Source organism: Phoxinus phoxinus (genome assembly GCF_949152265.1).
Source record: "Phoxinus phoxinus genome assembly, chromosome: 22".
Classification (NCBI taxonomy): Eukaryota; Metazoa; Chordata; class Actinopteri; order Cypriniformes; family Leuciscidae; genus Phoxinus; species Phoxinus phoxinus.
Window position 1 is genome coordinate 18,282,145 of NC_136897.1, and position 26,100 is coordinate 18,308,244.

Sequence of the window (26,100 nt, forward strand, 5' to 3'; positions counted from 1 at the left end):
AAATAATGCAAAGAAATGCCAAAAATATCCATTTAACATCGGAGGAAAATATAATCCAGGCTATCTGCTACTGAAGACGTGCACAAACCTATGGCACAAACGGGCGACAACACTGTCACGTGGCAACTGTTACTTTTCTCACCGCTTTTGGATGAGCCCATAAGTGATTTAACGTTACTGGATTATCACCGATTACTGAATTATGTATTTTGAACGTTTTATAGAGATTGGTGGTGAGGATTTCTGTTAGAATGTGAGATACCAAAACTTGGAAGTTATTTAAAATATTGTATTCTATTATGGGGAATGTTAAAATGTAAAAACAACAACAACAAACAAAAAAACGTCCTGAGATATGAATGTGGCTCAAAAGAGTTACTTTCTGAGCCCTCGTGCGCCCACTTTGAGAAAGACGAGGTTTGTGTCATATTATATTAATAACTAACAGATAATAGTTGTTAGCATTTCAGTCATAGTAGACGCCAGCGAGATTTTTCATATTTATCCTATTGGTCACCTGTCATGTCTTCGTGACAAACAACGCTGCGCTACAATAACACAGGCGAGTGCTGCGTAAATCCAGTTAACATGTTATACCGATTAGTCTTCCAGCGAGTGGATTGTTTTACCACAGTTCACTTGTCATTTCTGAGCGAAGAACAGATTGACTACGGTTTTGCCGGTTTTTTGCTGTAGCAAGTCAGATCTATTGTTGTAGATTTGTGCCAGTAGGACAATGGATAAAACATTTACGCTGTATTCAGACAAAGCCGAAGACGTCGCTACTTCCTCTAGTTTTCGCCAGTTTAAAATAGATCATTTTCATCTCGATCTTAAAGTGGATTTTGAAAAGAAAACCATATCAGGCACCGAAACATTAAAGCTGCAATGCATTCAGGATAGTCAGAGTGAGTTACAGCTAGATATTCATTCAACTCTGTCCCTGCATGAAATCACATTCAGTCGTAATGAACGTGACTGGACCAGCACAGAATTTCTGATTCGTGACTTCACCAGTTATGGGACCACGCTTGTCGTGAGGTTTCCCAAACCTTTCAACTCAGAAGACAAACTTCAGCTTGCAATCAAATATACAGCTTCTGAGGGACCAGGGGTAAGCAAGAAAAGCAGTACTTTTAATAAAAAAAATGGTTCATAATCATTTCCATTTTGAAAGTTCAGGACAGCCTGAGCTGAGCTTCAATATCAAAGCTGAAACTTATTCACTTGTCATGAGACCTAGAGGGAAGAATACTTTGGTTTCTCTTTCTGAATCTGTTCTCCTTGCAGTCTTCAGATGGGTCATTTCATTAATTTATTTTAAAAGAAAGCAACCAAGCAGGTTTGTTTCCCCCACGGAATAAAACAAAAGAAAGAAAAGTAATTGCAACTTTTTATCTCGCAATTCTGACTTTATAACTCTCAATTCAAAATGAAAATGTATCTCACAATAATTCTGAGAAGAGTCAGTATTGCGAGTTATAAACTTGAAATTGCGAGGAAAAATGGTTGAGATTGTATTATAGCCTATAATAGTGATATATAAACTCTCAATTACTGTTTTAAATGGCGAGTTTATCGTAATTCTGAATTTAAATATCTCATGATTTAAAAAAAAGTCGGAATTGTGAGTTATAAACTCGGAATTGTGAGGTGGAAAAAAACAAAAAAATTGTGAGTTTATAATATTACAATTCTGACAGGCCCCCTCAGAATTGTGAGATAAACTCGTAATTGTGAGTTATAAAGTCTGAATTGATTGTGAGATATAAATTCACTACTGCAAGAAAATTGTAAGAACTCAATTGCGAGAAAAAAAAAATGTGTTGCTCGCAATTCTGAGAAATAAGTCAGAATTGTAAAATCAAAAAGTTATTACGTTTATTTTTATTCCGTGGTGGAAACAAACTTCCATACTTCTCTGTAGATGTCATGGCTGGACCCAGTGCAGACGGCTGAGAAGACACTGCCATTCTTGTATACATCTGGGTTCCCTGTCCTGAACCGCAGCCTGTTTCCCGGCTTCCATACGCCCATGACAAAGAGCACTTACTCAGCTGTTGTGCAGGTAATGTTTCACCAAACGCATGTATCTCCTTTTAGGTGTGTTGGCTGGAACCAGAGCAGACTGCGGGAAAGCTCAAGCCTTATGTTTTCACACAAGGCCAGGCTGTTCTCAACCGCTCCTTCTTCCCTTGCTTTGATACTCCAGCAGTCAAGAGCACCTACTCAGCGGCAGTTCAGGTGAGGCCTTTGGGCCAGTCAAATTTACAGGAAGAAAGAGAGTATGGGTGTATGCTGAAAATTCAGCTTTGCATCACAGAAATAAATGTTAAATTATTTAAAAATAGTTATGTTATTTTAAATTGTAGTAATATTTCACAATATTACTGTTTTAACTGTGTTCTTCTTAAAATAAATCATAAGACATCAAATAAATGCAGCTTTGGTGAGTGACTTCTTTTAAAAAAGAGCACAAGGGTTTTCTCTAGCCTACATTTTATTTCTTATCATTGCCCTTTGAACAGTCTCATAAACACAGTAGTTTCTTACTTTGGTCCTCCCTCTTCTTATCAGGTGCCTGATGGCTTCACAGCAGTTATGAGCGCTAGTAAATGGGAGCAGAGGAAAGCAGACAGTGCTTTCCTGTTTACTATGGAGCATCCCATTCCCTCTTACCTGGTAGCACTGGCAGTAGGAGACCTGCAATCTGCCGAGGTGGGACCCAGGTAAAAAAAATCCAAAATCCTTTACCACAAAGGGATCATATCACAAGGAATAAAGTCTTTATTGGTCTTCTAAGATAAAAGCTCATTTTGCTATAAAAAGTAACATATTGTAACTTTCTCCCCCTCAAATCATTTATTGAAACTAAACGGCAGTGGCTGAAAATGTTCATGGAAAACTGTGTTTTTGGTGCTAAAATACTTTAATTAACATTATAAGTAGACTCTATTGTAAAGTAAACATTTAAATAGTAATAATTATAATTTTTATGATAATTATTTTCGACTTTTAACACCATTTGCAGGACACGTGTTTGGACCGAGCCTTGTTTACTGCAGGCTGCCAAGCAAGAGTATGATAACGTCATCGAAGAGTTCCTGTCTGTGGGAGAGAAACTGTTTGGATCCTATGTTTGGGGAAGGTGGGAGACGTTTTTTTTGAACACCTTCCTAACAGAGTGGTACAGGAATGACGTATTTTTTGTAGGCCCACCCGGAAGTTAGCATCACCCTGAAAAAAAAATTAGATTTTTCCATTGGCCTTTGGATTATTGCAGAAAATAAGGTCTGTGGCTCACAAAAGCTTATGATTCTTACTCATTTTGTGAATTAATTCGGGTCGCATCTCTCACTGTGCATTATGGGTTCTCTAGCCATTGAGCGTATATAAGTTGTACACTTGTTATTGTGGGATTGAATGAGTGCACTCGATAACGTCCACTATTGTTTCGGCACCACTACAAATGGCTGTCCCTTCAAATAGTGCCCTATTTAAGGGTATAGTGGGTGATTTCATACACAGCCCTAGTGTATTATAAACATAGGCTATAAATGAACTACACCACTGTCGCATGACTTAAACGTCACCATCACTAAGCTTCCAACAACTCTTTCACGATGCATCTGAAATCGCATACTGAGTTGGTACTACATTTGAATTTGAATTTACTTTGCGTCCATTAAAAAAAGTATACGCTCTATATAATATGAATATGAGTAGCATGAATAAAAATTCAGACGTACTACATGTTGTTACTGGCACGTGACTTACCAGCATCAGTTGCATCGCTTCACTTCCATTAAAAACATTTTCCCTGAAAGTTTGAGTTATAATAGTTTTCAAGAGCCTGATTATAAACACAATGAGGCTGTGAAGGCGGACTAGTGAGTAGAGTACCAATTCGGCGGATGATGTGTAATCTCCCTTTTACATTTAATTACATTTATTCATTTAGCAGACGCTTTTATCCAAAGCAACTTACAAAATAGAACAATAGAAGCAGTTAAACTAACAATAGGACAACAAAATGCAAGTGCTATGACCCTTCTCAGTTTAATCTAACGCAGAACAAACACGTAAAAGTTTAGAATAGAAGAGAAAGTGTTAGTATTACTGGATCAAGTGCTGCCGAAAAAAATGCATCATCAGGCTGGAATGAGAGGTAGAGTTGTGTGTCATCAGCGTCGCATTGATAGGAAAAGCCATGTTTCTGAATCACAGATCCTAGTGATGTCATGTAGATGGAGAAGAGAAGTGGTTCAAGCACTGAGCCCTGAGGCACTCTAGTAGCTAGATGTTGTGACTTCGACACCTCACCCCTCTTAAGCAACCACCTTTATAACCAAGACAAGTAAAAACAAAAACAATTCACAAGAGGGTATTACTGATGTATTTTGTATTGTAAATAAAACATGAAAATATCTGGAGCTTGTGTTCACCTGAGACCTTATTTCAACCATTTAACAAAAAACCCATTGACCTCAGGACGATGGAACCCGGAAGTGCAAAAAATGCTATCTCATTTACTGGTTTTGGCCTACAAAAATACGTCATCCCGGCACCACTCTGTTCTGATTTATCTAAAGTGGCTTAATAGAATCTGAAGATAATTTTTATTCAGAAAACTATTTTATAATAGATGTGTCTTTATTTGTTGTACTTGTGTAGATATGATGTGCTGTTCATGCCTCCATCCTTCCCTTTCGGTGGGATGGAGAACCCCTGCCTGACCTTTGTCACGCCCTGTCTGCTGGCCGGCGATCGCTCTCTTGCTGATGTCATTGTACACGAGATCTGTCACAGCTGGTTTGGAAACCTCGTCACCAACGCCACCTGGGGTGATTTCTGGCTGAACGAGGGCTTCACGATGTATGCTCAACGCAGAGTTTGCAGGGAGTTGTATGGTATGCTTTACATTATTTGACCCCTTAAAGTGTTTCACTAATAAAGAGTTCATTAAAGGGTGCAATTTCTTTCGCAGGAGAGGCTTATACATGTCTGGAGGCGGCAACTGGTAAAGCTCTTCTACGTCAGCACATGGACAACACTGGAGAGGACCATCCTCTCAATAAACTACGGGTTAAGATCGAACCAGGTACTGTAGGTCACCACTAGTTTATTATTTTATTATGAGTTTATTATAGTTGTCTATTTTATCACTACTTGGTCATTATTTATTACAAATTGTGAAGAATAGGTCTTTACTGCCTCTATGTGTTTTTTACATAGGTGTCGATCCTGATGATACCTATAATGAAACACCCTATGAGAAAGGCTTCTGCTTTGTTTCCTACCTGGCCCACCTCACAGGAGATCAGTCACGCTTTGACGCATTCCTCAAGGTTACTGGAACAATAAGCCTACAGAATTTTTTTTAAATATTAAATAAATATATATATATATATATATATATATATATACTACTGTTCAAAAAGTTTGGGGTCAGTAAGATTTTTAAATGTTAAGTCTCTTATGCTCACCAAGGCTGCATTTTTTTGGAACAAATATTAATTACAATTTAAAACAACTGTTTTCAGTTTTAATATTTTTTAAAATATTGTTTTTATTATTACAGAAAAATATAGGGTACTGATTAACTTAACAGAAATCGAATCCAAAGATCCTCTGTATTTTTTTCAAATATAATTTATTCCTGTAGTGGCAAAGCTGAATTATCAGCAGCCATTATTCCAGTCTTCAGTGAATTACTTTATTTATATACTGTTTTAGTTTTATTTTATTTTGAATTAGCTTTTATTTTTTTATTTTAATTTGAGTAAGTTTGTCATTTGTATTAGTTTTTGTTATTTTTATATAGGTTTATTTTTTTATTTCAGATTTTGCCTTTTTATTATTATTATTATTACCAATTCAACAAGGAAGGCATTTCTAATTTTATCATCTAATATTTTATTACAACTTTATTTATTTCAAATATGTTTTACTAGTTGTAGTTACCAATAGAAATCATATGATTAATCATTGGGTGCTCAAGAAATATTTCTTATTAAAAATGTTGGAAATAGTTGTGCTGCTTAATATTTTTGTGGAAACCATGAAATTTTTTTCTCTGGATTTAATAAAAACAGCAAAAAAAAAGAAAAGATTTTTTTGTAACAAATATTTTTATTTAATGCGTCCTTGCTGATGAAAAGTAGTGATTTCTTTTTCTTTTTTTTTATCTTACTGACCTAAACTTTTGATTGGCAGTACATATGGACGAAAATGTTTAGATATGAGAAAACAGCAATTGTGTCTCTTCCAGGCTTATGTGGAAAAGTTCAAGTTCAGAAGTGTGTTGGCGGAGGATGCATTGGAGTTTTACCTGGAGTATTTCCCAGACCTGAAAGAGAAGAATGTCCACAAAATTGAGGGTGCGGAAAAAGACCATTAGTAGCATTTCTTTGTTATAAAATCACATAGGATAGTCTGAATCTACTGTTTGGGCTGACAGCCTTTTGTTTTCTTCTTTTTTGTTCTCATTTGCTTTGTTAGGTCTGGATTTTGACAGCTGGCTCAATGTCCCTGGTTGGCCTCCATATGTCCCTGATCTCTCTGCTGGTCAGACACTGATGAAACCAGCAGAGCTGTTAGCTGAAATGTGGGTTAACAATAGCCTGGACTTAAAATCCATCAACAAAACTGATATAAAACCATGGAAGACCTACCAAACTGTCTACTTCTTGGACAAGATCATTGAGAAGTCACCCCTTCCAGATGGTGCTTATAACTCTTTGTGTTTTTGGATGAATGTTTAAGTATTTGAATTAGATTGTACAATAAATAAGTATTCCCATATTAACAGGTAACATAAAGAAGCTAGAGGAGTGCTACTTGCATATTACGGAGTCCAACAATTCTGAGCTAAAATTGCGATGGGCCCAGATTGTTGCGAAGAACCATCATAAACCAGGATTCCAACATATTCGCAATTTCCTCACAAGCCAGGTTAGAATCTGTACATTATTTATAATTCATTCAGCTCTTTGGACTATTAAAATAATCAATTGTATGAATAGAGATCGATTTAGCTTATTTTTAAAGATGGATTTTTTTCATGTTTTGGTTACAGGGGAAACAAAAGTACACACTACCTGTTTATCGGGCCCTTTGGAGTGGATCAGAAGAGACAAAGGCTCTGGCAATGGAGATATTTTCAGAGACATCGAATCAGCTTCACATCAATGTTCGCAATTATGTAAAAAAGATAATAGCTTGAGCATAAATTAATATATAAGGGAAACCTATGTATGTAAGGCCCCTGGTATCTTAACTCAAAAGGACCCTGTTATCCTAAAATTACGGTGCTTTGAGCATTAATATAACAATCCGTATTAATTCTTCAGGAAATTGCTTTCACTTTTTTGAATTTGGGAATTTTATATATACATATAAATGAATGAATAAAGTACCTTACATTTCTGGGAATTTAATTCACATGTTTTTTTTTTTTAATTGTATTACATTTGTATGAATCAATATATTACATTTCTAGACAAAAAAAATAATTAGAGGACATTTAGTATTTGCACTTTTTTTAAAAACATTTAATTTTCTAAATAAAATTATGTGAATTTCTGGACAAATGGAGATTGGAGGACTTTTATTTCTATCTTGTTTGATGTGTTTCCGGCTACTGAGAGACGCCGACATTAGATCGTGTCGTAATGGGGATGGGGTTACGCAGAACGGAATGCGTTGTATGAAACGTTTTATTATGCGCAACAGCTGCGCAGCGTTGTTTGCCTCAAACACCGAGCTCTCCGCCTGCGTATTCATAGGTGTGTCGACGCATGTTTAGTTTGAAGGTTTATTCTGACCGAATCTCCTTGTAGAAGTAACGTTATATCACTCGTCATGGGTTACGCGATGGTAAGTCACAAGTAGCTTTGGAGAAGTACACTAAAGATGAATTGCAGTTATGTACTATCATTCAGAAGAAATATGTGCCATGTTACTGCTTTGGAACGCCACCAAGTTTGTTTCGCATAACATTTGCTGCTTTCCCATTTATCAACTCACAGCATCTTGACTAGTCATGCCACAAAATTGAAAATACGCTATTCAGTCAATTGCGTTTAACTTACAGTTCGGTCCAATAGGAAACCGAATCAACAGACAGTTCTTCTGGAAATGGGATACCAAAGCAGAAACGTCAGAGTTTATTATAGGAAAAACAGATGATTCATTGAAGCCGATACACACTTCTGTTGTGTGTAACGTTACTGCGAATCAACCAATAAATGCATTTAAGCTTTTATTTATAATTGATTATTTTCTGGTATGTTTTTTTTTAAACCTTGTTAATATGCACTAATCTGTATTTTAGTCCACTACAGTAGCAGTGACCGTTGGAGTGGTGGTGGTCTCAACAGCAGGTGTGCTGGGTTATTATTTCTTGAACAGGAAAAGGAAACCGCAAATTACCCTGATTGATCCCTCTGAAAAATACAAATTGAGGCTTGTAGACAAGGAGGTATTTGCCCTGTCTCTTTTATTTCAATGGGGATACAATGTATATCTGTGGTACTGACAAGATGCTGTTTACAAAATAAAAACTTAACTCTCTTCATACAGATCATAAGTCATGATACCCGCAGGTTTCGGTTCGTCCTGCCTAGCCCAGAGCATGTTTTGGGATTACCAGTAGGTAAGTAGTCTTTATTATGACTTTGGTGTTGACTGCGAGTGGGTGGTGGGTCGATTGTTTCTCTGCTGCTAATACAAAGGTTGCAGGGTTTGGTCCGAATCATGTGTGTCTGGCTGCTTTGGATAAGAACTGTGTGTTAAATGATAATGAAAAGTAGCTTGTTTACACATGTCCATTTGCTTGAGAGTAATCACAGACAGTTAGACGATGTTTACCTGGCTGGCTGTGCTAAATGCAGGTGTAAATGGGGTACAAGGATTAGCTTGATCCAGTTAGAAACACAAACCATGCTAATCCGTTCTAATGTGTCCCAGATAACACCAAAGGACAGTCAACCTTTGCACTAAAACAGGATTTTTTTCCCTTTACTGGTTATGTGGTTTTCTTCAGTGTTCCTGATATCAATGCCATGATACTTATCATGTTAATATGCACATTCAGAGTCAATACTTTAATACAGGTACTTGACAATAGGTTTTTTTTTTTTTTTTAAAGAAATTAACTTTTATTCAGCAAGAATGCATTAGCTCTCTGGTGCTCTTCTCGTTGTGGTCAGAAATCACCCTTTATTTATTTCAATGAGATGAATGTATGAATATTTTGTATTTTTAGGGGACTTTATGGTACTAAATTATATTTATGCTGTAGTTATGATCCATTTTTTCACTTTTTCAGCATCAGGTCAGGTGAACTTTATTGTCCCACAAGGGGAAATTCATGTGGTCATTTATTACGTGCCCTTGTCACAACATATTCTCTAAAAACATAAACACAACAGTCAAACCAATAAACAAAAAACAAACAAAATTTTTTTTTCAAAAACATGTTTTCTAAAACTGCAAGAAAATCAAAGCCATACATCTAAACAAGCTGTTCAAAATTTAGTTTGGCCGCAGTACCAAAAGTTTCCACTAGAAATTCGTCTCTCATTGACGGCAAGGAGCACAAGTGTGACCATTTAATCTTTTCGAATCATGTCAAGTAAAACATTTCAGTCCAGAGAAGCACCAGAGGGTTAAATTGATCAAAAGGGACAGTAAAGACATTTATAATGTTGCAAAATATTTCTATCTCAAATAAATGCTGTTCTTATTAACTTTAATTTCATCAAAGAATCTGAAAAAATGTGTATCATGTTTTTTTTTTTAAATTAAACAGCACAACTGTTTTCAACATTGATAATAATAAGAAATGTTTATTGACCAAATCACCATATTAGAATGATTTCTGAAGGATCATATGCACCTGAAGACTAGAGTAATATTGCTGAAAATCTGCTTTGTCTTCACAGGAATAAATTACATTCCAAAATAAAATAGAAAACCGTTAGTTATTTTAAATACTCTTTGCAGCCATAGTGAGCATAATAAAAACAATTACAATAGTAATAAATTATAATAAAAAGTGTGTACTGGTATGTGTATATTATATATATTTTATAAAATATTACCTTTTTGCACTTTAACATGCATTAACTACTGACATGGCGAGTTTTGTATCTAGACACAAAACCAGAGACTCATTTGAGGCACGTTACCAGATGTAAACAGTAGTTTGTCTCCGTTTGTGATCGGATCATCTGATACGGATGTTACCTTGAGTAAACAAGAACTTGATGAGCAGACGGGTGTGTATCGACTATTAATAGTAAAGCACTCTTTCTCCCTGTCGTTCTCTCTCAAGGCAAGCATGTTTATCTCTCTGCCAGGATTGATGGTAATTTGATTGTGCGTCCTTACACACCAGTGTCCAGTGATGATGACAAAGGATTCGTTGACCTAGTTGTGAAGGTTCTCTTGGTCTACATTTCTTGGTCTACAAGCCTTTGGGGTTTTAAATATTTTTTTTATAGAGCTGACATATTTTTCTCTGCAGATTTATTTCAGGGATGTGCACCCAAAGTTCCCCGAAGGGGGAAAGATGTCCCAGTACCTGGAGAGTTTGAGAATCGGAGATGTGATTGACTTCAGAGGACCAGGAGGTTTGCTGGAGTACAAGGGGAAAGGTATGACAGCACATTTACTACAAATATTTGAACTGAATTTAGATGTATGTATTTACAGTCACACCTTACACCTACATCTCCACCCAACAGGTCAGTTCACTATACAGGCCGAGAAGAAGGCCCCTGGCGAGACCAAGACTGTAAAAACGTTGGGTCTTATAGCTGGTGGAACAGGTACAGTCTTTCTCCTCATTTTTAGTCATAATGAAGCCATATGATCACTAGAATAATTTGTCCTCCTCCCTGTGTAGGCATTACACCAATGTTGCAGCTGGTTCGTGACATCATCAAGAACCCAAGTGACACAACTACATGCAGCCTGCTGTTTGCCAACCAGGTTGGTGTACCATTAAAGCGATATAATTAAAGGGATCGTTCTGAATTTATAATGACAGAATTTTCATTTTTGGGTGAACTGTCCCTTTAAGAGTATGATGGAATGTTTTGTTTGTTACCATAATATTACATAAAAGTATGTTCAAAGAGATTAAGCTGCTTAGCAAGTATAAACTGAATCGGTTTACTTCTCATCTGCCTTATAGACTGAGAAGGACATTCTGCTGAAGGATGAGCTGGAGGAGGTTCAGGCGAGGCATCCGGATCGCGTCAAACTCTGGTTCACGGTGGACAGAGCTCCTGAAGGTATAAGACTTTATACATAACCGACAAGACGCTAAAGCTTGATTTACACTACCTTTCAAAAGTTTGGGGTCGGTACGTTTTTTTCTATGTTTCTGAAAGAAGTGTCATGCTCACCAAAGCTGCATGGATTTATTTGATTAAAAATAATAACAGTAATTAAGTGGAATCTTATTACAAGAACTGTTTTCTGTTTTAAAATCTAATTTTTAAAAAATCTTTAAAGTAGTGTTGCTTAAGAATTTTGTGGAAATTGTCATACTTTTTTTCAGAATTCTTTGACGAATAGAAAGTTCAAAAGCAATTATTTGAAATAAAATCTTTTGTAACATTATAAATGTATTTACTGTCACTTTTGATCCATTTATCGCATCCTTACTGAATATAAAAGTAAATTTCTTCTCAAATAAAAACATCTTACTGACCCCAAACTTTTTAATGGTAGTGTACAGTATGTGGGTCAATGACATGATTTAATTTTGTCTGGACCGAGTAACTTAATTACAAATACATAAATTCTATTTAAACATACAATGACTTGAATAAACTAGCTCTATGATGAGTATGTTTTTTCATTTCTCAATTAAAATCGTTTTGATATTTCATTTGGGTCATAGTCAAAAATGTGAGGGTGATAGAAAATTTCCTGATGAAACTGTCCCAGTTGGACTTTTTAATGGCAAGGCAAAGTTAGTTCAGCTTGTACAATGGCATGTGGTGTGACTGACAAAAACATAATGCTATATATGAATTAATTATTTATAATATCTGACCCATAAAACTAAAACTTGCATGCATTCAGTTTATAAGGAGATGTTATTACATTTTATTTGATGGTTACACCACATGACATTTTAGATTCTTTCAATTTAAACTTAAACCTTTTTTTTTTAAGAACACAAAGCATTTTTTAAGCACATGGGATGTATTTTAGACTATCTTTTTCCTTTTATTTATCATATGGTCTTCCTTTGAAGTGTACCCGTGTTTACTTGTCTGCAGATTGGGAGTACAGTCAGGGCTTCATCAATGCTGAGATGATTCAGGAGCACCTCCCTCCACCCAGTGATGACTCCATGATCCTCATGTGCGGTCCACCTCCCATGATCCAGTTTGCCTGTAATCCCAACCTGGACAAACTGGGCTACCGGCAGAGCCAACGCTTTGTCTATTAGACCGTTCTCGATGTTCAGGACCCAGACCACTAATTACTCCAAAGATACAGATACTTAAGTTGTGCAATATTGTGTTTAAGCAAATATGGTATTACAAATCTGATCTTATATAGCAAATTACCCTTTTATGGACCGTATATAATGCATATTAAATGCTAGCCTGTCCAGAGGTAATTGGTTCTTCATATTAAAAGGCCTTAATTCTGTAACATGATACAACGATGATCTGCTGTGTCCTCAGGCTTTATATTCACATGTGTGGTTTGGTGTGCTCTAAAAGCTCCCGATAAGATGCTGATACTACAAAAAAAGCCCCTATCTAATGCACTTGAAATGGCACCAGTGTGTTAAGACACCTGCTTGCTGAATTTATTGCTGAATATTATATTAATGTGCCTATTTGACTTCACTGGCAGTGGCATTCATATTTGGTGTATGTGTGTACATTGTTATGAGATGCATTTGCTGTCACTGGAGTATTTTTGTATGCATGCTGCACTCCATATATTTATCTGTTATGTTAACTATGTTTGAATTTAAAAAGCAATGCTATTGTTTTATACAAAATGCACTACGGACAAGTAACTTAGAAATGCTTATTAAAGTGTTTTCACTGGAATTTTTTGTTATTTTATTGTTTTCCCCTCAGCATTACATGTCCAAATCTGAGGATTGTATTTATGTTTTGGTTGTGGGGTGCTCACTTTTGCATTGAAAGAGATTATAAAGACGGATGAGGATTGGGGATTATAGGAGATTGGCAGCGAAGGCCAGCTGGTTTAACAAAAATACTCCCATCTCCGTTTTAGTTAAATCTTTCTAAAGGCTGGCAGCACGTGCCATATAAATGTGACCATAAGACAAAGATGCTGCTGCAGTGTTGTAAAACGCTTCACTATTTTCTGTGCAGTCCCCAGACTGAAGTTCAACCTTCACTACCTGGTATTTTATAATAAAATATAACACCTGCCTGAGATTACTGCTGTAAATGTGGAAGCATTCACATGAACCACCAAATAAGTGGGTTAGTGCCCTTAAATAGCGCGGTGGGAGGTTTACCAAATACCTCGCAGGACCGTCTTTCACCAGCAGGAGGCGCCGCCGCGGTGTTATTTCAAAGACAACAGAGCCAGTTTGAACTCGCCGTATTGCACACAGCAGCTATCAACTCTTTTTTTCTCCATCCTGCTGGTGTTTGGTGGCCATCCGGAAGAGATCTAATTTCTTTAACAGCAGTTCTGGAAATCAGGTAACCGTCTGCACGATAAAATTTATCATTATTTCAACGCAAAGGCAAAATTGTGATTCATATATTGTTGTAGACGAATCCAGACACAGTAGTTTAGCGGTGCGTAGCGGTTTCTGTGTCTCAATGCTAGCCTGCTCTAATATAACGTTACCAGCTTTGGGTTTTTTAAAGCGCTTAATTTCGTTCTAATTCATCGTTGTTAGGGACATTTTTGTGAATAATATAGTATAGTTGTTGTTGTAGCATTGTTGCTATGTTATGTATGATGATTTTGTAAGTGTTGGTCATGACGTGTGCCGGTGTTTTGGGTGCTCGTCCTCTAAAATGTAAAGCCCCTTGTTAGCCAGCAGGCTAATACCGTTAGTCAAAGGTAATAGGTATGAGCTGTATAATGACACTTCATACAGAGAGATATTTGTCAGGTATAACGGGTTTGATTTGAAATCCACTGAGCTGCATATCTAGACGTAACGTTATTTGGAATCAAATACGACATGCGTTCCAACGTTCGATTCGATTTAGTGGTAATGATTTTGACTCATTACCGTGACTCGAATCTTTTAAATCAGACTACAAAAAAACGGATTCGTTCTGTGTCTGTTTCCGCATGTTATCGGATGAGTGTATGAGTCAATGACTCGTTTACTCAAACAACACCTAACGTTAGTCGTTTATACATGTTATTATGCTGTATACAAATTAGCTTTTTCTACAATTCTTTCATTATTATTTTTATCAAGAAAAAGACAAAAATTATAGACTAATTCATTAAGATTTTCAACAATGCCCTTATCTCATGAGTACATCATCTGTCAGTCATTTTCACACACGAAACAAGATGTCTCGTTCAGTGACGCTCAGAATTTCGTTTTAATAGAGTGCAATGGACTACTACAATCCCATGTAGCATTGCAAATGACAATTGAGTTAAAAACAATGGATAAATATAAAACTATTATTATATACTAATATCTATATAGAAACAATATAGTTTACGTTTATTGTAAAATATGGTTATTTATTCAACTATTTAAGAAGTTTGAGGAAGTACAGACTGACTCAATTCCGTCATTTAGGATTCAGTAAGTGTTCTTTTTTGCCACTATTTGCTTGTAACAATTCTCTAATTGGTGGACATTTCTGTGCAGAATTATGGTTAACATAGTTTTTCTCCTGGAATTCCAATGTTAAACCATTATTTTAAAAAAAATTCTAATAAAAATAAGATAACCTAAATAATTCAGACTGATGGCTTCAACAAAAGCATAAACCAATCGATTAACGACTTCCACAGGTTTGTAAGTTAACATTTTAAAATAAATTCCCCTTTGCAAAAATTAATAATAAAACTGTTGCACTCTATGAACATTTCAATGAATGATAAAAGAGATTCGGTACATGGTAGTGAATGATAATGATTCGAAAAAACACAAATAATAATGGCTGAAATAGCCAGTATTTTGAACTGAGATAATGATGCCAAGTGGTTTTTGTTTGTTCCCCCCCCCTAAGATTGAATGCAATTTCATAGAGAGACAAACATCAGCAGGCTGGTTTAGACCTGTATGTGTTCAAAGCACCTGCCAGAGGTAAGCAGTCTCTGTTGTTGTTTCGGGTCACTGGTATTGTCATGACTTGACTTTGTCAATGAAGTTTTGTTTTAATTGAATGTATTACTTTTGGCCCACAGTGAACTGAAGTGTAGGCTTCAGAGGTCTGGGTCGAGTCACAGGGCAGTCTACTTATGTCAGGACAAATCAGGTCTGCCAGTCATGCGGACTGCAGGGTCACTGAGGAATGCCACGTCCCAGCTGACGTGGAGCTGATGGAGCTGGGTCCCCTGCTGGAGGAGAATGGCCCCATAGGAGCCAAAGGACTCCAGTCGGAGGCAAGCCACGCAATTATTAATCTGAATGCATTACAGAGTCTTTCATTTTCAGTGCCAGCAGAAAGTGTTGCGGGCTCATTTTGAGCTCTGATTGTCTCCACAGGGAGCTAGTGCTCTTGCTGATGATGAAGAGGACGATGAAGAAGTCGGAGAGGTTCTGACGCTACCACTTCAGGCTCACCATGCAATGGAGAAGATGGAGGAGTTTGTGCATAAGGTCTGATCATCAAACACAACCCTTTTAAATCTTAAACAGACATTTAAACGGATAGTTCTTCCAAAACAAATTAAACTTGTCATCATTTACTCACCCTCATGTCATTCACAAACCTGTATGACTTGCTTTTTTGTTGTTGTTGACTATGTTGTTGTCTATACAGTAAAAGTCAATGGGGTTCAATGTTGTTTTGGACCCCATTGAGTTCCAACACTTGAAACATTCTTCAAAATATCATACAGTCATACAGGTTTGGAAGGGCATGGCAACAAAGCGGTAATGCCGTATCTCTGTTCTGCAGGTCTGGGAGGGCCGTTGGAGGGTCATTCCCTTTCACGTCCTGCCAGAGTGGCTAAAAGACAACGACTACCTCCTGCACGGTCACCGGCCTCCCATGCCCTCGTTCCGTGCTTGCTTTGGGAGCATTTTCAGGATCCACACAGAGACTGGGAATATCTGGACTCATTTGTTGGGTAAGGTTGGGGTTACAGTGTGGAGTCGTCACAGAGAATGGTGGCTATTGTGCACCTCATGCATATATTTAGTGCAATTAGTTGCAGCGGATCAATTACAAGTACAAACACTGCTCTCATTTTGAGAGATTATAAATATTCATTGAGTGTAAAACAAAGTGTCCATGATAAAAATAAAAATAAACTTAAAACAATCTAGTGTAAAACAGATAATTCACACCTATTGTTGTTATTGTTAGCTAAAACTATTAACATCAATTTTGTACAATGAAATTAAGCTGGAATTAAATAAAATATAACTGTTAGTTGAAAAAATTAGAAATGTGGCTTGGCAACTAACTGAAATGCATAAGTTGAAGTACTAAAATTACTATAACTTAATTAAAAATAAAGCAATATATTTAGGGCCCATTGCTGCGCTTGTGCTCCGATACCACACAGCGTGTACAGTAGAGTGCTTGTGACAAACAAACGCCAACATCACATCACAGCAAACACACAGTAGAATGGATATATCATAGAAGGATGTCTGTGAAGTAAATGTATCGAATCTTTAGACTATTAAACAAATAAAGACTGTTAAAACAATTAAATGTATCCGCCTATATAGCTGCTGTGCACGAGCTGATAAGCGAAACGTGGAGTGGACTAGCGAGCAGCGGGACAGACGCTCGAGTTTGTCAGGCGCATCCCTTATTCACAGACATCCCTGTTCCCTACATTACTCCAGAATGTTTACAGGACAAGTTGTTTATTGCGCCCACAAAGCCGCATCTCAGACGGACGGATCTTGAATACTGCTTTGAATTCTCTTTCATGTTTTCTTGCACTTAAACTGACGAATTCACACAAAATTATGTTAAAAAAATGCCTGTATCCTAGTAAACGTAGTTGGTTATGCCTTAAGTGAGCGTAAACAGTTGATAAAAGACGTGTAACAGTATATTTGAACCCATGCATCCGGTCTTAAAGGGATAGCAGCTTAATAAACCTTTTTAATGTTAATCAAACAACAAAGGACAAAGAAATCACTCACTGCTGTTTAGTCTTGACTGAATGACTTTTGTAACTTTAATAATGGTTACGGTAATCCATATTTAATTTATACAGTAATGACTGGGCAGTGTTATTAATTTATTATTTGATTACTTCTTTGTTCTTTTGTATTTTTTGTGCTATTTGTAATTGATTACAAATTGGACTGTTGACTTGTCTTTAGTAATGTTTTATATTTACATTAAGGCTATTAGTTTTTGCTGTAGTCTCAAAATTGCAATAGAGAATTGTGATATTTCACTGGTATCTAAACATTTGAAACACTGACCCAATTAGGCCTGTAGAAGAAATCCTTAGCGTTGAGTCCGGATGAAGCATCTCTTAATATGCCCTGTACTATTAAATGAAAGATAAAATATGATAGAGCAATAGAATGAAAAGTAAACCTATCAGGGGATTGTACAATACATTTGAACCTGCATAATTGAGCATGAAAATAACTGAAGAATGTATATTTGCTAAACAAATTAAATACATAAATATGATTTCTCTATCTAATATATTAAAAAATTGCAAATGCAGTGGAAATACAGGTATCAGAGAGCCCATTGAAACCCATTTCCAATCCGTCGAAATCGCGGCACCAATCAGAAACGTTGGGGCGGGCTTTACACGATGACGACAGAGCAGAGACGGTGACGCAGATTTTGTACATTACAGAGATGGATGCCGCCGTGGAACATCACTCGTTCGAATCAGCTATCGCGTCTGTTTCAAGCGATTTAAAATTGTCATTTACAAAAACGGCAAAAGTCGTCAGAAGCAATTGCTACATCTTCCTGAAAAACACAAACAGAGAATTGCTGAGAGTCTCAGATGTTTCTCCGTCGCTCTGATTGGTTTTAGATCTATCCAATTTCGCCCAGAGCCATTTGAGCGACGTCCGTTGGTGACGCCCCTGTGGAAATGAATCGTCTATGGAGCTTTGCCAGACCCTAACTCGGTTACAACTGAGAGTGGTCTGGGTTTTCCCAGGCTAGCTAATGCTGTGAGATTTTATGTTAGTTTAATCTTAAACATAAAATAACCTGATCCTGATTGATCAAGGCATGCGACAGTTCTGACTTGTCTAATTTTCAGCATCAATTTTTCATTTTGCATCAAAATCCTGCTATTCATTGTATGCATTTGAAGTTGGTTTTTAATGTACCCAAGAGTACCTAAAATAAAAAGTTTAATATACAGGTTTGTGGCTCTATTTCTTTTTATTAATTAACCACTCGTAAACTTATGTTCACCATTTAAAAATAAATAAATATAGGATTTGTATTAAATCTATATTCATTGAGTCGAATCGGGAATCGAAATCAAATTTTGAATCGAAATTGAATCGAGAATCGAAATTAAATCGAATTCAGAGCTTGCAAATCTAATCGAATTGGAACATCTGAATCGATACCCAGCCCTAGTATTGGCCTCGCTCTTAAAAAAAGTGGCATCGGTGCATCCCTAATAAAATATAATACCTGTAACGTGTATGCTCCTTTTTTTTTTTTTTTGTTGTTGTTGTTGTTCTTTGTTCCCATGATTATGTTTCTGTTCACATGTTGTTCTATTAAATATCTCATTTAGTTTGTGTGTATATTTAAGCTTCCTGTTTTGCTCAGTTCTTTGTCCGGTCTCGTTTATGGAAAGTGGTTGTGTTTGCTTCAGATCTCCTATGTTTCTCTATTGTCGATTTAATAAAGACTGTCTTTGTTAGAAACTCCTTCGTCGTGCGCTCCCACTACGTGACAAGACCGGAACTTAAGTGCAAGATCATTTTTGCAGTGTTTTTTCTTTTCTTTATTCCTCTTCCCCCTTCACCCATGGACCTGCCCGCTGTACAACTTCTGTGCCAGGAGTTCACGGAAAGACCATACAAAGAACTTTTCAGACCTGGCGTACCTTTTGCACGACCACAGCATTCACTACGTTTTGAGCTTGTCCACTTTTGACGACTTCCAGAGGTAGTCGAAAACGCATTTGAGCGGATTGCTTTCGTAGTGTTGGCACTCATGTGGTCGAATGCGTTAGAAAAGCCACAAAAGACCCTCTATTGACCTAGCCAGACAGGGTTTAAACTTTGTCGGCTGAAGACCTAAGTTTGGTTTGAAGACAAAAAACCAAGAACAATGTTCTTTTGCCTTTCCTGATTTCTAACTGACACTCGCTGTGTTCGGCGTGGTCTTGTGGCTGTCAGAGGAGAAAACAAAGCTGCTGCTCTTTGTATGTTTTCCCGTCATCTCCAGACAGGTTCATATGTAAATTGCATGAGCTTATTTCATCCATTAGATTGAAAGATCTGAAAAAGCCCATACATTTACCCACCCATAGACCCTTCTCTTAGCGAAATTAGGACGGAAGTGTTCGAAAGTGGACAAAAGAGACGGATTAAAGCACCAGGTGTAAACTGGAATGTGTCTTGTCTACTTGTGATCATAAACCCATCTTAATACCAGGTGTACACAGGGCCCTAGTTTCCTAGTGTGTGCCTGTTTGTTTCCGTGATTATGATTTCTGTTCACGTCGTTCTATTAATTCTCATTTAGTCTGTGTATATACTCCCCGTTTTGTTCAGTTCTTTGTTGCTTATTCGTCTTCAATGTTTCTCTGTTGTAAATTTAATCAAAACTGTGTTACATACTCCTTCGTTGTGCGCTCTGTAGACAGACACTACTTGACAATACCAATAAAACTGACTTAAACTAAAATTAAATGAAAAAATAAAAGCTAAATTAAATTATTATAAATTATAAAATAATACTAAATTAACTTTTGCCAATTGTTCATTTTTTGTCTTAGATATTTACTTTTTGTTCACGTTGATGTAGTATATATAAACAAAAACAACTTGTATACCATTTCAGTCTAGTTTAAATTGAATAACTCCAAAAATATAATGTAACCAGTAAAACGTGATCTTAAACTTTATTTTAAAAACAGTTGTAAAATATATTTCTTCATTGTGATATCAGGAAAGTTGTATTTTGTAAAATGCAATGTAGCTTTTAGTACATTTAAAAGATCCAGACAACATTGACCCTTTGTTTAATTGTTTTTTAATTTTGTTTTTTCAACAGGGTTAATCTTATTCTTGTGCCTGGGCACACTTACCATGCTGAGGCCCAATATGTACTTCATGGCCCCCTTGCAGGAGAAGGTGGTGTTCGGGATGTTCTTCTTGGGTGCAGTGCTGTGCCTCAGCTTCTCCTGGCTTTTTCACACCGTCTACTGCCATTCTGAGAAAGTCTCTCGCACCTTCTCCAAGTAGGTTTATTGTCTCATTAACTACACTGTTTCATGGTGTAAATTACTTAAAATGACTTATCTCACTGTTTTCTCATCTCTCTCTCTTTCTCTCTCTCAGACTAGACTACTCCGGAATTGCTTTGCTGATCATGGGCTCTTTTGTACCCTGGCTGTACTACTCGTTCTACTGCTCTCCTCAGCCACGTCTCATCTACCTCACAATCGTCTGCGTGTTGGGTATAGCAGCCATCGTAGTTGCACAGTGGGACCGTTTCTCCACTCCCCGCCACAGGCCCACCAGAGCAGGTGGGCAGTGATGTATTTGCCATAATGTTTACATTTTGCTATATTTGGGGGGTTGGGAACTGATGGAGCGGTAGTTTCTTTCAGTTTTTCTTCCTCTGTTTGGCCTAAAACACAGTATTGTCATTCAGATAGGTTTTTCTGTTGCGCTGTTCTCTCCATATTTATGGTTTATGGATCTTTGCAGCCTTTAGCCACTGCCTACAGGGCTCTGGATCCTTCACTGGTAACCGAAAATAACTTGCTCCCAACTAAACGCTTACTCATTGAATTCTTGCATCCAGAAACAATACAACTCAAGAACACCATTATAATTAAAAGTTTGCTAAGAAGTATTTCCTACTAAAGCAAAAGAGGAGGAGGTAGCTGCAGGGTGAAATAATGGCCGTGCCAAAAGGTGAATTGCCAAAACAGAAACTAACCCCACACCCTAACGCACCCTTTCGCCACCAATTGTAGTAAAGGACTTTTGTCACGCCCATTACTCCGACCTGCAGATTCCCACACTTGAAGCAAAGCAGTATTTGACTCCCGTCAAGCCTATCCATAGACTGGGAATGGCTTTGGATGGCAACATGCCCAGTGCATTATGGGTGTTGAAGTTTTCCTACCCATTTGTCAAAAGTAGTTTTATTTATATAGCGCCTTTCTGTAGCTCAAGGTTGCTTTACATTGTACATTGCAATACATTTATACACCCGCACACACATTACAGTCACATAGGATACATAGTCACATTATCCAAAATGCATGTTAAATAGATATGTTTTTAGCTGAGTCTTGAATGTAGCCACAGATGAGATATTATGAAGTGAAAGGGGCAGTGAATTCCATAATTTAAAAGCATTAACACTAAATGACCATACGTGATGTGATTAATGCATGAATTTCAGCATCAGCTGAAGTGAGAAAAGATCGTAGACGTGCAATATTACAAAGATGGAAAAATAGTTTTTAACAAGGGAAGAAATATAAGAGCCAAAAGTACATGATACATGCAGTGAGTGAGTCAGGCAGGGATGGCCTATTGGAGCTGGTGGTAAGATAAATTTGAATGTTATCCACTGCAATGAAATGGAAGTCCATGCTTGCATATGATGTCAACATATATAGATGATGAACAACAGTGGGCCAAGAACCGAACCTTGAGGAACACCCTGTGTGAGCGAAGCAGTGGCAGATCTATACCCTTGTATGGTGATGATATAATACTTTCTGTTGCTGATGTAGGAAATGAGCCAGGAAAGAGTGGAACCAGTGATGCCGATGTCAGAAAGCTGAGAGATCAGTATTTCATGGCATACTGTGTCAAAAGCAGCGCTTAGATCGAGAAACATCAAGATGTTTAACCCTGAATCCATGGTTAACGACAAAAGAATGTCGTTAACCACCCGAAGAGCAGTTTCAGTGCTATGAGATGGGTGAAATTCTGACTGAAAAGGTTTAAAAAGACCATTAACCTCTAAATATGATCGCAATTGACCGTTCGCAAAAGCCACGCCCCTTAGTTATTGTTACTACGCCCGTCAAACAATTGAGAACCAGACACATGGCTGGGTTGAGCTCCATACATTAAGTGATTGGTTTTGGAGTAATGCAGCAGACATATCCTCCAAGGCACGACAGAAAGTGTAGACAGAATAGCGCACGGGAGCACATGCACTAAACAGTTTTGTAAAATTATATATCAATCATTTTTATTTGATCATATATCATTTTACAAAACTGTTTTGCGCATGTGCTCCCGCGCGCGCTATTTCAGTCACAACACTGCAATCAGAGGACACGCTGAAACCATCAACTATCCATGCTGTTCTCTTCATAACTCGTAGCCGACTGAGAAGGACATATTTGTGTAAATAAATAGTTGTGCAACTGCGCGAACTTTGTTTTGAAGTTTAATGCTTGAGTTCCAGAGGAATTTGTGACTGTGTACCTGTTAAACCACATCCAAGTTTCGTAATTAGTAAGTCCGTGCTTTTTCTCTTTTTTTCTCTCTTGTTTGCTGACTGATGAGGGGGCCGCAGTGCCGTAGTGAAACGGTGTTTGTACATGTAGCCTATTTTTTAATAATAGTTGCAAGCAATCATAAAATGCAGCAAGTTTTAAGCCCATGCAGACCCCACTGCCATAGGCGCATCGTTGCACTATCTTGCTGAAATCGGAATGTTTGACGGAGGTCCTTCTCCTTAGTTACAGCTGCTGAGCTAGGATTGGACGAGAACCGTTCGAGGGCGGGGTTTTGCGAACGGTCAATTGTGAAGCCACAACCCTTTCAAGGATTTTGCTTAAGAATGTTGAATTAGATATTGGTCTGTAATTGTCCATGTTTAGATGGTCAAGGCTTGGTTTTGTTAAGAATGGGGGTCATCGCAGCCATTTTTAATTCTGCTGGGACAATGGCGGAAGGCAAACTACAGTTAACAGTTACTACAATAGGGAACACAACAGCTTTGTTTTCTCTAATCAGGTAGCACCAGCAGTTCTGTATTTTAATCTGTAGCGTACCCTCACTTTATCTTGTGCACCGGCACTTCTCACATGTTGCAGGTACTCTGACTGCCCTACCCCTGGAACGCAAATTCACCAACACTTTTTTTGTTTCACTTCGAGCACTGGATGTATATCAGAGCAAAATGGCTGCTTGAACTAGAAAAAATGTAGGACGGGACTTGATTTTGTCAATCGGGAATTGATTGGATAATTGGATTGCCTTTGTTTGCTAATTGCTGCGATTTCATTTGAGTGACATGTTGCTGGAGGAAAGGAATGTCCCACCTTTGGACCAGTGCACGTGTCATTGGACAAGAGACATTGTTGCAAGCGGAAAGGGATATTAATGTGGTTGATAAAAAAATTAGAATGGTGTATCAAAAATAATAATAATGTGTGGGTTGCACTTTATATTACAGTACGTGCATTTACATGTACTTGCAGTGTTCTTACCCTAAGAAAGTACTTGGTAATAAAAGGTAACTACATGGGTTAAGGTTAGGTTTAAGGGTAGGTACCTAGTTATTACCCAGTTATTGCAATTACTAGAAGTAGTACATAGTATATACATGGGGAACAGGACTGTAAAATAAAGTACTAACATAATGTGTACGGATAAATCATTAAATAAACACTGCAGTTTTACATTAAAATAATAAGAATTGTCTATTTTGATTTAATGGTGACTTTTAAACATCAAATACCATCTGATTTGCTGTGTCTAATAACCAGTTAAGACAAGTTGAATGAGAAACTGCTGCACAGAGTAAATAAAAGATGAATTCACCTTTATTATAGTAACAAAAATTAAACCCATGTTTTGTTACTTAAAAATCAATAAAACATTTCAGTTAACATTATTTTCATTTTTATTTTATTTTAGCTAGTTGCCAAATCAACATTTTTCATTTACTTGATGTACTAAAATAACTAAAGCAAAAACTGAAATAAAACCTATATAGAGTCTAGACATGTATAAAAAAATAAATGGGGGGGGGGGGGGGGAAACAATATAAATGTATTTTAAAATAAAACAATTACTAGTATATCAGTGATACTAAAGTAATACTACAACAAGACAAATGTGCATTTATTCATAGCAAATTGTTTTTGAAAAATGTTTTCCTTAGGAGTTTTCATGGGTCTCGGATTGAGCGGGATTGTCCCCACCATGCACTTCACCATCGAGGAGGGTTTTGTCAAAGCCACTACTGTTGGACAGATGGGCTGGTTCTATTTAATGGGCGCCATGTACATCGCAGGTGCTGGACTGTATGCTGCACGAATTCCAGAGCGCTATTTCCCGGGAAAGTGTGATATTTGGGTAAGTTACACCTTAGTCAGAAATTATTTTCTTAGTCATATTCTTGAGCATAATGATATGCAGATGTTTTACTCGTCTAATTTGCTCTCTTCTTAGTTTCACTCACACCAGATATTCCACGTGCTGGTGGTGGCAGCAGCCTTCATTCATTTCTATGGGGTGTCCAACCTTCAGGAGTTCCGCTATGGCCTTGAGGGAGGCTGCACTGATGACACTCTCCTCTGAGAGCTCTACAAACACATCGCTTTTCAATTAGGATTTTTAGTGCCCCCATTTATACTCATTCCTTGGTTTGTTTTTATTCACCTTTAAGTTTTTCCTGATCGTTTTGACTTTTATTCATTTTTATTCTGTTACAAAGAATCCATGAAATTTCACTTAATGAAAGGTTTTGTGTGGTTAAAGGGCGCCGTAGCTGAACAAATAATTGAAGGTTGAAACATAACACTTGTTATCATCCAATCTTTAATTTAAACACAATCTCTTGGGTTTTGAATGTGTTTGTTTAGTAGTGAAAAGCACTTTCATTGAGCTGTAGAGATGCCCTCTCATAATATAATGCATCCAAGTTTTTCTTAATGTAAATGAACAGTTCTTTACATCATTTGATGCACATCCAAACTATTGCCCAAACTTTACTGAAGAGCAGAGATGTCTTTGATATCTTTTTATTCAAAATAACTGGAAAACGCACAAAGGGCAAATAAAGGGTTTGAGGGTTTTCGGCACAATCTACCTGCTTCGAACACATTCATAATTTTATCTTTTACTTCTAGGTCAATTGAATATGTAAACAGGTCAACTGTTGCACCTTACAGCGCAGATATTGAATATCATTGTTATTAAAGCCTCTGCATGGATACATCTGTGCAGTCTGTAAAGTATAAACTTTCCTGTAAAGTATAAGAATATTCCCGTGCCTTAGGCCACTGGAAATAGGTTTAAAATAGATGGGCCAAAACTACAGTGTAGTAAATTTCATTAGTCTTAAACATAACTAGTTAATTTACTTTGCAAGCAATCCAATCAAATTAATAATAAGGTTACATAAATGAACCAAAAAGTTTGACCTTTATTGTTGAACTTTCTCAGACTGCTGTTTGTAAAAAAGTAGTGTTTGATCCTTTTTAAATAAATAAGCTAACTGTGTGGCTTTACCACAACCATATATTCATGTGTTACGTGTAGAGGTGGTAAATCATTTGCATTTAACTGAAATGTGAAATGTTCAAATAAATATTTATGGGTCATACTTTGAGTTTCTCTTATTTGGTTGATTTATAAGGTGGAGATTATCATTCAAGTAAAAATGGAGATTTGTATACATTCAAAATGGAACCCCTGGAGGTTCATATTTATTATACATTTGCAAATAACTGTCTCTGAACCAG

The 26,100-nt window shown here is 37.0% G+C and overlaps 3 protein-coding genes across 5 annotated transcripts; all 3 read left to right on the forward strand.

Annotated features, from left to right (window-relative positions):
* Window positions 1–78: 78 nt before the first annotated feature.
* On the forward strand, window positions 79–7,698 carry rnpep (arginyl aminopeptidase (aminopeptidase B)). 3 transcript variants are annotated; one of them, XM_079597998.1, is made up of 11 exons: window positions 79–1,114; window positions 2,104–2,244; window positions 2,578–2,729; window positions 3,032–3,148; window positions 4,675–4,910; window positions 4,988–5,101; window positions 5,236–5,348; window positions 6,272–6,380; window positions 6,502–6,726; window positions 6,812–6,954; window positions 7,079–7,698. In XM_079597998.1, the coding sequence occupies exons 1-11, from the start codon at window positions 737–739 to the stop codon at window positions 7,223–7,225; spliced, it is 1,875 nt and encodes a 624-aa protein (XP_079454124.1). In that variant the 5' UTR covers window positions 79–736; the 3' UTR covers window positions 7,226–7,698. The 3 variants fall into 3 exon arrangements, with proteins under 3 accessions (XP_079454124.1, XP_079454125.1, XP_079454126.1); XM_079597999.1 differs by lacking the exon at window positions 2,104–2,244 and adding an exon at window positions 1,928–2,068 and having other exon boundaries at window positions 551–1,114; window positions 7,079–7,597; XM_079598000.1 differs by having other exon boundaries at window positions 594–1,114; window positions 1,928–2,244; window positions 7,079–7,597.
* On the forward strand, window positions 7,594–13,094 carry cyb5r1 (cytochrome b5 reductase 1). Its single transcript, XM_079598002.1, has 9 exons — window positions 7,594–7,878; window positions 8,336–8,482; window positions 8,584–8,656; window positions 10,340–10,446; window positions 10,532–10,661; window positions 10,752–10,835; window positions 10,913–10,998; window positions 11,204–11,303; window positions 12,303–13,094. The coding sequence occupies exons 1-9, from the start codon at window positions 7,864–7,866 to the stop codon at window positions 12,473–12,475; spliced, it is 915 nt and encodes a 304-aa protein (XP_079454128.1). The 5' UTR covers window positions 7,594–7,863; the 3' UTR covers window positions 12,476–13,094.
* Window positions 13,095–13,311: 217 nt separating this feature from the next.
* Window positions 13,312–25,961, forward strand: adipor1a (adiponectin receptor 1a). Its single transcript, XM_079598001.1, has 9 exons — window positions 13,312–13,724; window positions 15,237–15,313; window positions 15,415–15,612; window positions 15,716–15,829; window positions 16,131–16,302; window positions 20,421–20,607; window positions 20,708–20,895; window positions 24,516–24,709; window positions 24,806–25,961. The coding sequence occupies exons 3-9, from the start codon at window positions 15,469–15,471 to the stop codon at window positions 24,932–24,934; spliced, it is 1,128 nt and encodes a 375-aa protein (XP_079454127.1). The 5' UTR covers window positions 13,312–13,724; window positions 15,237–15,313; window positions 15,415–15,468; the 3' UTR covers window positions 24,935–25,961.
* Window positions 25,962–26,100: the final 139 nt, after the last annotated feature.

Bases quoted from the DNA above. Each gene is read 5' to 3' on its own strand.
- rnpep (XM_079597998.1), top strand. From the start codon at position 737: ATGGATAAAACATTTACGCTGTATTCAGACAAAGCCGAAGACGTCGCT. The intron at 5,349-6,271 runs GTTACTGGAACA...TGTCTCTTCCAG, and splicing joins GCTTTGACGCATTCCTCAAG to GCTTATGTGGAAAAGTTCAA. The intron at 6,955-7,078 runs GTTAGAATCTGT...TTTTGGTTACAG, and splicing joins GCAATTTCCTCACAAGCCAG to GGGAAACAAAAGTACACACT.
- cyb5r1 (XM_079598002.1), top strand. The intron at 10,447-10,531 runs GTTCTCTTGGTC...TTTTCTCTGCAG, and splicing joins TCGTTGACCTAGTTGTGAAG to ATTTATTTCAGGGATGTGCA. The intron at 11,304-12,302 runs GTATAAGACTTT...ACTTGTCTGCAG, and splicing joins GGTGGACAGAGCTCCTGAAG to ATTGGGAGTACAGTCAGGGC.
- adipor1a (XM_079598001.1), top strand. From the start codon at position 15,469: ATGTCAGGACAAATCAGGTCTGCCAGTCATGCGGACTGCAGGGTCACT. The intron at 16,303-20,420 runs GTAAGGTTGGGG...TTTTTTCAACAG, and splicing joins TATCTGGACTCATTTGTTGG to GGTTAATCTTATTCTTGTGC. The intron at 24,710-24,805 runs GTAAGTTACACC...CTCTCTTCTTAG, and splicing joins CGGGAAAGTGTGATATTTGG to TTTCACTCACACCAGATATT.